Below are 12,876 nucleotides of genomic sequence, written 5' to 3'. Positions count from 1 at the left end.
CTTGTCTAATTTTTCGACAATGAGTCTAATATTTTAGACTAGTTGTCTAAATTTCAGACTAGTAGTCGTATTTTTTCGACCACCTGTCTAAATTTTAGACCATCTATCAAATTTAGACAGGTAGTCTAATTTTTAGATAGATCGTCATATATTTTCAATCACCTGTCGAATTTTCAGACGAGTTGTTGAATTATCAGATAGGTTGTCTAATTTTCAGACATGTTGTCGAATTTCTAGATTTTCAACTTGATTTTCATTTTTTTATATAACTTTTTAATCAAAGTAATACCAATAATTTATATTTGTTTATTGTATTATTTTTTCAGATGTCATTAAAAAATATTGTAATATTATGTGATGGAACGTGGAAAAAGAATGAGGACTCGTGGAAATGGATTTCAAATGGCTCCCGAACAAGATCAAGTTTGGTACAAACTAACCTAACTTATGAGGAGTTAGTTGAACATATTTATGAAGTTACAAAAATCGATCGCAACCTCTTTGATATAGAATTAACTTACAAGATAACGACAATGGTGGAGATTGAACCAATTGCAATAAAAAAATAGTAGAGGCATTGTTAGTTTATTTACATGGCAAGAGAGTGATTTGGTTCCATTATGTGTGGGTTTGATCAAGAAGATGGAAAATGTGCTCATTAAGGATAAACTTGTTACTAATATTGATTCTACTACAAATGTTAATTAAGATCCAATTCTACATGATAAAGTGTTGTTCTTATACTATAAACATAATCATCATAATAGTACCTCAATAGATTATCTACCACTCAATACTTGATCATCATAGTAGTTTAATTGAAATATGTACCACTCAATCTATAATCATCATAATCTCATAAAGATTAAGTTTTGTTTAACTTTATAAATTTTTAGACAAGTTGTCGAAACTCACGACTAATTTTCAAAAAGGTATAATTAATTAAGATCCAATTCTACATGATAAAGTGTTGTTCTTATACTATAAACATAATCATCATAATAGTACCTCAATAGATTATCTACCACTCAATCCTTGATCATGATAGTAGTTTGATTGAAATATGTACCACTCAATCTGTAATCATCATAATGTCATAAAGATTAAGTTTTGTTTAACTTTATAAAATGTTAATTGAGATATATGTTCTTTTATTGTGTTATTGGAGCCTTTTTAGACATTTCAAACATTTTAGACAACCTGTCGAAATTTGAGACTAGCTGTCGAAAGTTTTAGATAGGCAGTCAAAATTTTAGACTAGCTATCGAAATTTTTAGACAAGCAGTCGAAATTTCAGACTAGCTGTCGAAATTTTTAGACAGGCAGACAAAATTTTAGACTAGCTGTCAAAAGTTTTAGACAGGCCGTCAAAATTTGAGACTAGCTGTCGAAATGTTTAGACAAGCAGTCGAAATTTCATACTAGCTGTCGAAAGTTTTAAACAGGCAGTCGAAATTTTAGACTAGCTATCGAAAGTTTTAGACAGGCCGTCAAAATTTGAGACTAGCTGTCGAAAGTTTTAGACAGGCTGTCGAAATATAACACAAAGAGGTCTGAAACAGAAACATCCAACACAAGTAGTCTATAACAGTTTGTGGTATACCAGAACAGTTTTATACATAAACAAAATACAATTTCATTGCCTTTGCTAATAAATATCCAATACAAGTCATACTGTAAGAGTTTGATACATAAACAAAATACCATTCCATTGCCTTTGCTAATAAATATCCAATACAAGTCATACTATAAGAGTTTGATACATGAACATTGTCATACTACAAGGAGAAGATGGTTGTCGGGTAGAACAATTTTGAAAGTAGGTTATTGGATCTTTATTAACATTTGTAGTAGAATCGATATTAGTAACAAGTTTATCCTTAATGAGCACATTTTTCATCTTCTTGATCAAACCCACACATAATGGAACCAAATCACGCTCTTGCCATGTAAAGAAACTAACAATGTCTCTACTATTTTTTATTACAATTGGTTCAATCTCCACCATTGTCGTTATCTTGTAAGTTAATTCTATATCGAAGAAGTTGCGATCGATTTCTGTAACTTCATAAATATTTTCAACTAATTCCTCATAAGTTAGGTTAGTTTATACCAAACTTGATCTTTATCGCGAGTCATTTGAAATCCATTTCCACGAGTCCTCATTCTTTTTCCACATTCCATCACATAATATTACAGTATTTTTTAATGACATCTGAAGAAAAAAAATAATACAATAAACAACTATAAATTATTGGTATTACCTTGATTAAAAAGTTATATAAAAAAAATGAAAATCAAGTTGAAAATCTAGAAATTCGACAACCTGTCTGAAAATTAGACAACCTGTCTGATAATTCGACAAGTGATTGAAAATATATGACAATCTGTCTAAAAATTAGACTACCTGTCTAAATTTGACAGATGGTCTAAAATTTAGACAGGTGGTCTAAAATTTAGACAGGTAGTAAAAAAAATACGACTACTGGTCTGAAATTTAGACAACTGGTCTAAAATATTAGACTCATTGTCGAAAAATTAGACAAGCTGTCAAAAAATTCTGGATTTCTCTATCACGAAAATAGCCGAAACCACCATTAATTTTTTTTCTTCAGATTTTCAAGCTTTAACCTCCATAAAACCCCAGAAATAAACCTAAATCCTTACTTATACTTTCAATATACTAAAACAATCATTTTGCATTTTAAATCTACAAAAGCAATATAAAAAATCTCATCTTTCATATATAAAAAAAAAACTTTATAAACCAACCTTTTGAATGAGTGGTGGCTGGATTTGTGGAGAAATGGCAGCATCTGGTGATGAGCAGTGTACGCCGGTGGTGGTGGTGGTGGCGGCGGGGGATGATAGTGGGTGGTTGTGGATGGGTGTGGGTGGATGAGTGAGAGGAAGAAGATGATAGTTATTAGAGTTTTTATTTTAATTTATTATTATTTTATTTTAAGGATAAAATGGGTAATACAAAAAATTCATTAATAAAATAGGTCATTTAGCTAAAATATTTTGAAAGTAGGTTATTGTGCAAAATGCACTATAAAATGTGTCTATTTTCACCAATTTCTCATAATATATAGGATTAGTCATGCTCTTTCTATGTGTTTTTAATTAGTAAAAGTAATATTGATGCATAATTTTATGTCTAATCTTCTATTGCATTATTGCCTTTGTGTATTTTGTCATTTTTAGATTTTTTATAAGATTAGCATTGTGCTCCTAAAGTAAAAAACTTTATAACTCAAATAGACTTTTGTTAGAAAAAAAATATGGACTTTAATGTTAGATTTTCCAAGTAAATGTTGAGATGTGAACTATTTACTTGTGTAGTTTTGTAAATCAAGTAACTAAGTAACTAAACAAGCATATGTATGATTCTTGAAACATTTCTACTTTTCAAATCTTTAGTACATCTTATTTTTATTTCAGTTGTCTCATTTTATTATTTCACCAAAAAGACAACAAAAACATCTCAAATTTATTTTCATTTCCATTTATAGTTATTTCATGTTACTAATTTTTAGTGTTATTTTTCTACTAATCTTTTGGTTTTAGATTACCTTCTTGTAGATCGATCGCCCGACTTTTACTACAACTACTGCTAAGTGGATGCACGTTTTGGGCGTTAACCAGTAAGTATGAGGAGTAACTGCCCCATGAATTTAAAGAATTTTGACCTCGTGTATAAAGAATTTTGCTATTTAGTGAATTTATTTTTTGTATTTCATTTTACATGTAATTTTCACACTTCAATCCTTATTTATATATTTATAGTATTGTATAAATATAAACATAATTCTATACATTTAATACAATTTTCAAAGGCTTATTTGCAACAAAAATCATCAACCTATCCCACATTTTGCACTTAAGTCCCCACCCTCAATTGTTTTTTACATTTAAATCTCTAACCTCTTAAAAAGTTAGCATTATTAGTCTTTTTCACGTTTCCATCTTTCTTTCTTTTTTGTTTTTGTTAAAAAACTAAAGTTTCGTGGCAAAAATCCCTAACCTGTACATCTTTTAGCATTTAGGTCCTCAACTTTATATTTTCATTATTATTTTTTAATAAATTTTAAACAATCAAAATAACAATAACAATGACATAATTTTGTGATTTTATTTATTGTGAATTTAAAAAAAGAAATTATAACTTTACCTTTAAATTTTTTGAAGAATTTATAATATAATCATTGAAATTATCATTAAATAACAACTATTTATTTCAACTATGCTAAAAGTGTAGTTAATAAATAATTTAATTATTGTTTAGTTATTATAATAAATCTCATATATTTATGAGTTCAAAATAATTATGAAATGTATTTTATTTTCAATAAATTTGAAGTTATTTTTTTAAGGAAATTTGTGGCAATAATACTTATGTAGTTAGATTTGCTGCACTTAAATGCCTATATAAAAATTTTGGCGGCAATAATGTGTACCGATACTCATTTGGTGTAGACGTTGATCATTGAGCCGTTAATTATGTTCAAGACCAACTTGGCAACCACATGTTCAACATCCAATTAGTTCAATTATTTTTATTTAAAATATATTAAAAATTAATAAAGAATAATTGTAATAAAACAAAAATATAGAAAATAAAAATTATTTTTTAAACTTATAAAAAAAAATTCTATTTTTCTTCCTCCCGCCAGTTCTTTCCCTTCTTCTTCTCGACTTCTTCTTTTTTCTTCTTCCTCTCCTCCCCATCTTCTTCCAAATACCCAGTTGGACCCTTCTTGTTCTTCCAAATACCCCGTCAACTTCCTCCCCTTCAGATCTACCCTTGAGGAAAAAAAGTTGTTGGCGATGTCATCGAGGAGCTGCAAAGAAGGTCGGATCTAGGATTTGGGCGAGACTGGTGTCGTCATCGTATTGTGCTTGTGACTGGCTTGCGAAGATGGTCAGTTGGGTCGTGGCTGGAATGGGTAAACAAATTTGGTATTCAACTTCTATTTTCAACATTGATATGGGTTCTTACGAAGAAGAAGTAGAAAAGCTATTGGGTTCATTTATTTTGTTGATACTTTTATGACTAGTTTGATTTTAGATTGATAAAACTAGTTTTGGTGTCAAGCTACTTGTATGCCTATTTCTTTAATTGAATCTAATTGTAAAAATACAGTGGACAAAATTGAAAAGGGGTTTAAGAATCTATCTCCCCGTGAAGTAAGTGGGGATATCCATGGTTCACTCCTCCATTCCTGAGAAGCAAACACTCTAGCTAATTCTGTGGCTCAAAAGGCTCTAGGGTTAGATTGTGAACTACTTTAGAAAGGTCAAATTCCACACTATTTTCATGTTTAGTTTCCTGTACTTATCAGTTTTATTCAATGGAAGTTTATTTAAAATAAAATAAAGACTACAAAAATATTACTTTTATATACATATATATATATATGCAAGAATAATGAACTAAAATTTGATAACATAAATGACAAAATTGTTTAAATATTTTAATAAGGGCCATATTTGTCAATTTATATAGGGAGAGAGGAGTTTATGGGATAATTGTGGTAGGCATTATTTGTCAATTTAAACATTAAATTGTAGGCATTATTTCTAAACCTTCCACTTTACATATTATTCTCACTATTATTTTTGTCAAATACGACCATCTTACCTATCTTTTCACTCACTTTTCTCTCATACCAAACTCGCCTTAAGTTGGATACAAAGGCCTCATAACATTAGGATTAAGCATAGAGTTATACAACAGAGACACAATCTGAGAAATGAGATGGCATTGGTATAGAGGAACAGGTGGTACATTTTCAAGTTAGAATAATATAAGTATGCATGTAGAAATAAAAATGAGAAAGCTAACATCATTGCAAATAAAAAGTTAATTTTATAACATGATTTACATCCTCGTCAGTATCATGTCATAATAAAGTTACTACTGTCGAGCAGAGAACTAAGATACACATACACGCTTGATATGTCAAAGCAGACTTGCCCCCATCAGCTAGTTAGAATTACGAGTGTTGATATACACAGACATCTGATATCTGACCTAGAGCCTAGAGCACTACAATCAATTACACTAGGCTACAAGGCTACACTACGCACCCAACTCTATTCAAATATTTTAACGCAAGTGAATGGACAGACTAATATACACAAGACGCTAATTAGTCAGAAAAGGCTCACTCAGTGTCACTCTCGGAATCTAAGAAGCCAAATTCTCTGTGTCCATCTAGCTTGATAAGCACGGTTCCCCGATTCTCTTCACTCCACTCAACACCCTCTTTTTCCAGAAGTTTGATTACCTGCATGTAGGGAAAATGTAAGTTTGTTTTGATCTCTTTGCTAGTGAAGTTGGGTAAGTGTTTATTTGTGGTGATGGACTGTTCATCTCTATAGGTTACGTACTTAAATATTTTTTTATACTAGACACTGCCTTTCAGCCTCTCACGAACCAAAAAAAAATTCACTTCAATTTCCCAACTAGAACCCACAAACATGATACGACCATCAAATGTGGACTTGTAAGGGAACTTCTCTTTGTTTAACTTTTCAAACAGCCACATAACATAATTTCAACTCGATTTGGCATGACTTCTAAACTATTCTAGAGCTCCAAAGTCATTTTGAAAGTAATTCAAAGTACTTTTAAAAGTGTTTTCTCAATCTGTGAGGTCTTACTGAAAAAGCATAGATCAAACCGTTTCGAACTTGGATCCCGATACGAGTTTGGGGGATTATTGGGTATTAAAAAGAGAGGAGAAATAAGAGTATAAATACAAGGATAATTGCGGCTAAACTCCTTAGTAGTTTCATTTATTGCAGTTAACTATCTTTGTCAAAAAAATTGGCAGCAAAAATACAGATTATGTTGCTGATAACTACATATGTAAAAAATCTAATGGCAAATATACTTGCGTAGTAGATTTTGTTGCTCCGTAACTTTTCAAGTACCTATGATACTTTAGATTTTAATTACTTTTAGATCTAAACTATTTTTAAATAGGTAATTAACTGCAACAAAATCTACTACTTAGTACTTTTGCTGTAAAAAATTTTATATAGGTATTTAACTGCAATAAATGAAACTACATGAAGAATTTAGCCACAATTATCCCATAAATATATCATCTATGGAAGCTGTTCTATAGCTATACAAAATTAATATTTAAATTTAACATTCTAACTTATCCATTTTCCTAACAAAAGCTTTTTACCTAATTTATCATAGTTCCTAACGAATAAAAAAATAATTACTGCTTTTTTCTTTCACACCTTAATTTCTTGTTATGAAAAGGGGAAAAAAATGTGGCAACAACCCATACCGATTGTTTTAGCTTTGACCTGCCCATACCATGAGTTCCACATCCTGTTATAACCCTGAGGATCTGAACCGCTGGAGCATAAAAATAAAATACTATTGTAAGCAGGATATCACGACATTGCAATAACAAGAGGAAAGATAGTACTTCAACTGGGGGACATAATATCAAATACCAGCCTAAAGGAAAGAACAGAAGAAGAGAGCACGGAGAAAAAAATAATAATCAGCAGGTTCTTACTTTGTGCATAAGAAACAAATATGAGATGCATTTTTAATAGCCTCATTGCTGGACCAACATGTTGCCCATGCAAATCAATAGTTATCACGTTTTGTATACTTTTGTTTCTGCAGATTATCAGCAATGACTTAGTTCATCAACAAGAAAGATGGACCAATAAAAGAAAATGCCAAAGCTTTTCATTTTGCTCTTTCAACAATAAACCAACCTAGCTTTAAATATATCCTTGCTGGCCCTTTCATCAGCCTTCTGTGCCAATTTAGTTTGTTCCTGCCCCTGGCCAAAAAAAGATCAGGTATCAGTTTTGCTTATTTGTAGATATCATTACTAACCTACATGCAATTACTCAACCATGCTGAATCAAGAACATTCATTCTCAAGTATAAACACCTGCTCAGAAAGGTATGCAGCATATTCCCTTGCTCCCTTTGAATATGCTGTCGCTGCCTGCAAACCAATATGCTGGTCAATAATTATAAAGAATTACTCGCCAAACAAATAAAATTACAAAAAACCATCTTACTTTCTCATAGCAAGACCTCACTGAGTTCCATTGTTGATTTGCAGTTTTCCTAAAAGCATGATATTCATCTCCTTTAGCTACAAGGACAAGAAAACTAGACAATAAGAACCGATGACCAAACATTATGAGTGAAAAGTGGATGGCTGCAATTCAAAACATTTAAAATAACTAAAAAGCAAGCAGAGGATTTTTAAAAGGAATAAATATTACCTCCCTATCAAGTAAAATTTTTAATGAAAATAAAAAATAATAAAAGCAAATATAAGTCCAAACAGACATAAGGTGTTCCATACTGAGTTGCACACCCAATTTTTTTAACTAATCAAGAGCCAATATAAAAATAGATCAGTACTTTAATATAAAAATAAACACTCATAACAGAATACACTACTGACTCTTTTCCTTTATTTATCTTTCTCAGGCCCTAAACCACAGGAGTAAGTAGCCCTAATACATGTACCCTTTTTAATTGGCTTTGGCATAACACCTGCAGCTAAAATTAGAGATCCTAAAGAAGACAGTAGTTGATCACTAGTGTCTTGTACTAAAACCATAGAGAATCCACCACCATAGTGAAAAGAACTGAAAATAATTCAAGGGAATATACTATCTTAGTACACTGTTGTTTGTCTTGAAACCAACTTAGTAAGCACCCCTACTGTTTATTAAATACTTTGTATATGAAAAATCAGTTCAAAATTGTACCTTACCACCAATAAAAAAATGATTAAAAAAAAATTATCAAACAAGATATACCAAAATTGGTGGAAAGGTACAATTTTAAAATAATATTAATTAAATAAGAGTACTAACTACAAAGTTAGTTTTAAGACAAACAATAACATACTAAAATGATATATTCTCTTAATTCAAAACTTCACAAAATTTGCTAGTGTAACAGAAACCGAAAGTGCAGTTTATGGAATTTTTATTATGATAAGTGAGGGAAAGTGGGATCAAGAATAATAGTTTATGAAAAGCATCAAATTATTAAAGTTGAATACCACGAATATCCTGCTGTGAAGTTGAATCACTAGATGGACAAACATCAAATTGGGGTCCCAGCAACTGCAATTTCTTTGCAACATTTCTCCAATTCATTGTTTTTGGTTGATATGTAGGACTCTTAGAGATATTAAACAAAGAATCCAACACGCTCTGAGAGAGATCCAATTCAGTACTCCTTGTGTTAGTGGGGCAATGACCTTCAGAGCTAGCAAGAACATCCTTATAGTTCCTCCTACAGTCGAGAAAACATTGTCCTCAATTCTAAAGTTCACAATTAGAGGAAACTGAGATTGAAATAAATCTTGATTAAATGAGATTATAACTGATTTCTAGTATTTCTAGTTTAAATAACAAAACAAATTACATTCATTATATGTTTCATGATGTAGAGAAGCCTTTGTGAAATACATATCATGTTGGGTAAAACCCTATCATAAAAAGAGAAGGGGAAAAATAAATAAAAAAGCTACCTGCAACCACAACCCACAGACCATATACTATCATGTAGTTCACATTCAGATGAAAGAGAAGAACAATCAGAGATCCTATCTGTCAGCTGTTACAAAATTCTTAAAATCATTAGAAGTTGAATTGGGTACATAACAAAATGTTCAGAAAATAAAATTTACATAAATCAAGTAGCAATAAATCACATAGCACAGGGATACTGAATGTACCAACTTTTCTATGCATCAATTAGAGAAAACCAAATTACTCATTTGATATCACTTACAGTATCACAATTTTCATTAGGGTATCTGCTATCGTCTTTGTAGCTCAAACTATAACTAGGACCATTTGTAGACTGATCATAAGAAGATGATAAATCTAGTAACGCATCCAAGGCCTGGAAAATCATACAGACAATCAATTAGACTATAGCAGCAAGAAACTGTTATTTTGTACACTTGACTTCAAATGCAAAAGGGTAAAGAAGAAGAAGCCATGGCATCATGCCATTGCCATCTTCCCATTAAAAATAAAAAGAATCAAACTCATAATCCAAGTCCTAGGTAAACAAAAATTGAGTCAATTGACAATTATATATTCCAGACAACCATCAGTAGAGAATGTTTACACAAGAAAATAACAGTATCACATAAAATAAAAACGTGATAGCACAATGTCTGAAAGCTCATAAATATATTCCTCTTGGCACTTATTTCAGTACACCAGCACAACCTAATCTACGACTCATAAAAATGGATAATGCATCCAACTACCATTAAGAACTAACCATTCATAATCCCAAAGTCCAAACAGCAAAATCGAACACTTAATCTAATTTTAAGTAGCAAAGTACACTATAAAATTTCATGCTCCAAAAAAATCAGAGTCAAAAGCTTCTTCTGCAAATTATTTGATGATTGAGTTGATGTAATATGTAAATACACATAAAATTACTCATTAATAATCTAAAAATGTCATGCCACATCCACAATTCAGATATCAGAACTTCAAAACTTGAAATTATATATTCTTAAGAAGAGACAATTAAACTACCAGAGATTGATAAAGAGTAACATGAAATAACAAAAAATTGATCTTGAACATTTTACATGAGTTGCAGGGGAAAAAAAGCATTTTAAGGAAAAACTAGAAAAATTAAATATAAAATTATCAAACTCAGTGTTCAAAGTACCTTTTCAACATCATATCCACACTGACCTGTAAAAAAATAAAAGATAAAAATGGAATCTAAGATAAAGGAATAGTCAAATAAATCATCATATAATATGCTATTTTTCAAGAAGTACAGAAAACTTGATTCCAATGCCTGAGATACCTATGGGCAATAAAAAAAAGAACTGATAACAACAAATTAAATGAAACCTCGATCGACTAAGAAGAGTAAAGGGAAATTAGCCATATGACGGGTCCCATCCATAGGTACTCAAAACTGAATTTGCCAATGACAAATTCTTAAATTACTATTGGACTTGCCATCATATTAAATTGCTAAATCTATTGTGCTCCCCAGAAAAAAAAAATCCTTAGTTTTTTTTATGAAGAAGAGCCATTAAAACTTAAAAGACGCTCCACTTTTTCGTTAACATATCAATACTAATTCCTTAGTAGAATAAATAATCTGTTAAGTAACTCGAACAATAAACTTGTAAAACAAAAATACAATCCTCCAAAAGGGTTCTAAAGTCATGATTTTCTGTTTGAAAAAGAGTAAAAAAAATATAATAACTTCAACGTATATGATAAGATAAATCCAAGTCAATTTTGCCAAAGGTGTCCGTACATATTTATGCTCCGCCTCCATGATTGAATAAAAATAAATGAATAAATAAGAAGACAGAGTTACTAACACAGAACGTCTCTAACAATCGCCAAGTTCAGCTCAGACTCTTCTCCAAGCATAGAACAAAGAAACTGTTCAGCCTTCTCCTCGTCAAAAACCCCATTGCCAAAACCCTTCAGCTTCGTACTCATTGTTCTCGAATCCTTTCTCGGACTCGGATTCATATACTCCTTTCCCAGAACTGTCGACACAGTACCAGTGGCCGCAATCACCCTCTTCTGCTTACAAGCTCTAGAATCCTTCTCCTTCACCAAATTGTCAACGTAACTCATCTCCACAGACCCATCGGACGATCCAGAGCCCGAGCACTCACCCGATGTGGAACTCGTGGACGGATCCTCAGAACTCTCATACAACGATCGCCCTAATATCTCTGCAGCCTTATCCGGATCACCTTTGGCTTCCCGGTAAGCGGAGACGGCATCATCCAAAAAGACGGAAGAGAAAGCCTCAGTAAGCGCTTGGACTACCTTCTTCTCTTCGTTCCCAGGGTCGACCTTCTTCGGAGCCTGCGAACTTCTCCTCTTCTTTTTCTTCGCGTGCTTCATCTACGGCCGGTAGCGATGGGTGACTAGCAAAAGGCAGCTCCTACCAAATGGGAATAATCGACGAAGAACAGGAAATCAGAGCAACGATTTGTTCAGCAAATTAGGGTTTCTGAAATTGATGAGTGAGGGAGTTAACCAGAAACCCTAATTTGAAGAATCGGAAGGTTTGAAAACGATTGAAGGTTTTTGAAATAGCTTGTTCAAGCTGTAGATTCCCGATCAGAAAAGATTGCCACCCCACCGGGGTGGTTGAGTTGGGATCATTTAAAAAAAATATCAATATTAATTTAATTTTATTTGCTCCGTTAGTTTTTAATGGAATGTGAATATGTGATGGAAAAGGAATATGTGGACCACACTCTATTATTTGATTGCTTCCAAACGCGTTTTGGTGCTCCTTAAGTTAGAGTAAAACGACGTCGTTTACTCACATATTGCAATGCATTTATAATTTATATGATTTTTTATAGGAAATATTACTAATCCTAATGAAAATCCTTTAAAAAAATACTAATCTTTTTTAAATTAATTTTAGGGCTTTAGTATTAAATAACGACTTCATTTATTTAATTTTTGACAAAAATACCCTCTAAGAAGAAGAAAATTTTGATAAATAATAAACATTAAATAAATAAATCACACAGCAGAAAATAAATTATATAAAATGAAATTTAATAATAAAAAAATTAAACATAAATTTAAAATAGAATATACCAAAATCTAATATAGTGCAACACATAAAATATATAACTAAGTAGCTCATAAAATTATATATCACAAAATTTTAAAATAAACATCAAATATGATATTCCACATCTCCAAAAGTGGATATATTTTGTTAAATAAAATCATACATCATCTGATCTAAAAACATAACAAACATAAATTTGATATACCACGACATAATATAAATATATATATCATACTAATAAAACT

General features: G+C 31.3%; 1 protein-coding gene across 2 annotated transcripts; it reads right to left on the bottom strand.

Moving 5' to 3' along the window:
• Positions 1-5,835: 5,835 nt before the first annotated feature.
• Positions 5,836-12,220, bottom strand: LOC133791258 (SMR domain-containing protein At5g58720). 2 transcript variants are annotated; one of them, XM_062229188.1, is made up of 11 exons: positions 11,400-12,220; positions 10,724-10,749; positions 9,815-9,928; positions 9,552-9,637; positions 9,081-9,313; positions 8,074-8,150; positions 7,941-7,997; positions 7,759-7,826; positions 7,551-7,657; positions 7,314-7,384; positions 5,836-6,293 (listed from the first exon to the last, which is right to left on the bottom strand). In XM_062229188.1, exons 1-11 carry the CDS (start codon positions 11,938-11,940, stop codon positions 6,171-6,173), a joined length of 1,503 nt encoding a protein of 500 aa, XP_062085172.1. In that variant the 5' UTR covers positions 11,941-12,220; the 3' UTR covers positions 5,836-6,170. The 2 variants fall into 2 exon arrangements, with proteins under 2 accessions (XP_062085172.1, XP_062085171.1); XM_062229187.1 differs by having other exon boundaries at positions 9,078-9,313; positions 11,400-12,219.
• Positions 12,221-12,876: the final 656 nt, after the last annotated feature.

Source organism: Humulus lupulus, chromosome 7, assembly GCF_963169125.1.
Source record: "Humulus lupulus chromosome 7, drHumLupu1.1, whole genome shotgun sequence".
Lineage (NCBI taxonomy): Eukaryota > Viridiplantae > Streptophyta > Magnoliopsida > Rosales > Cannabaceae > Humulus > Humulus lupulus.
This window is presented reverse-complemented; position numbering and strand designations above follow the sequence as displayed.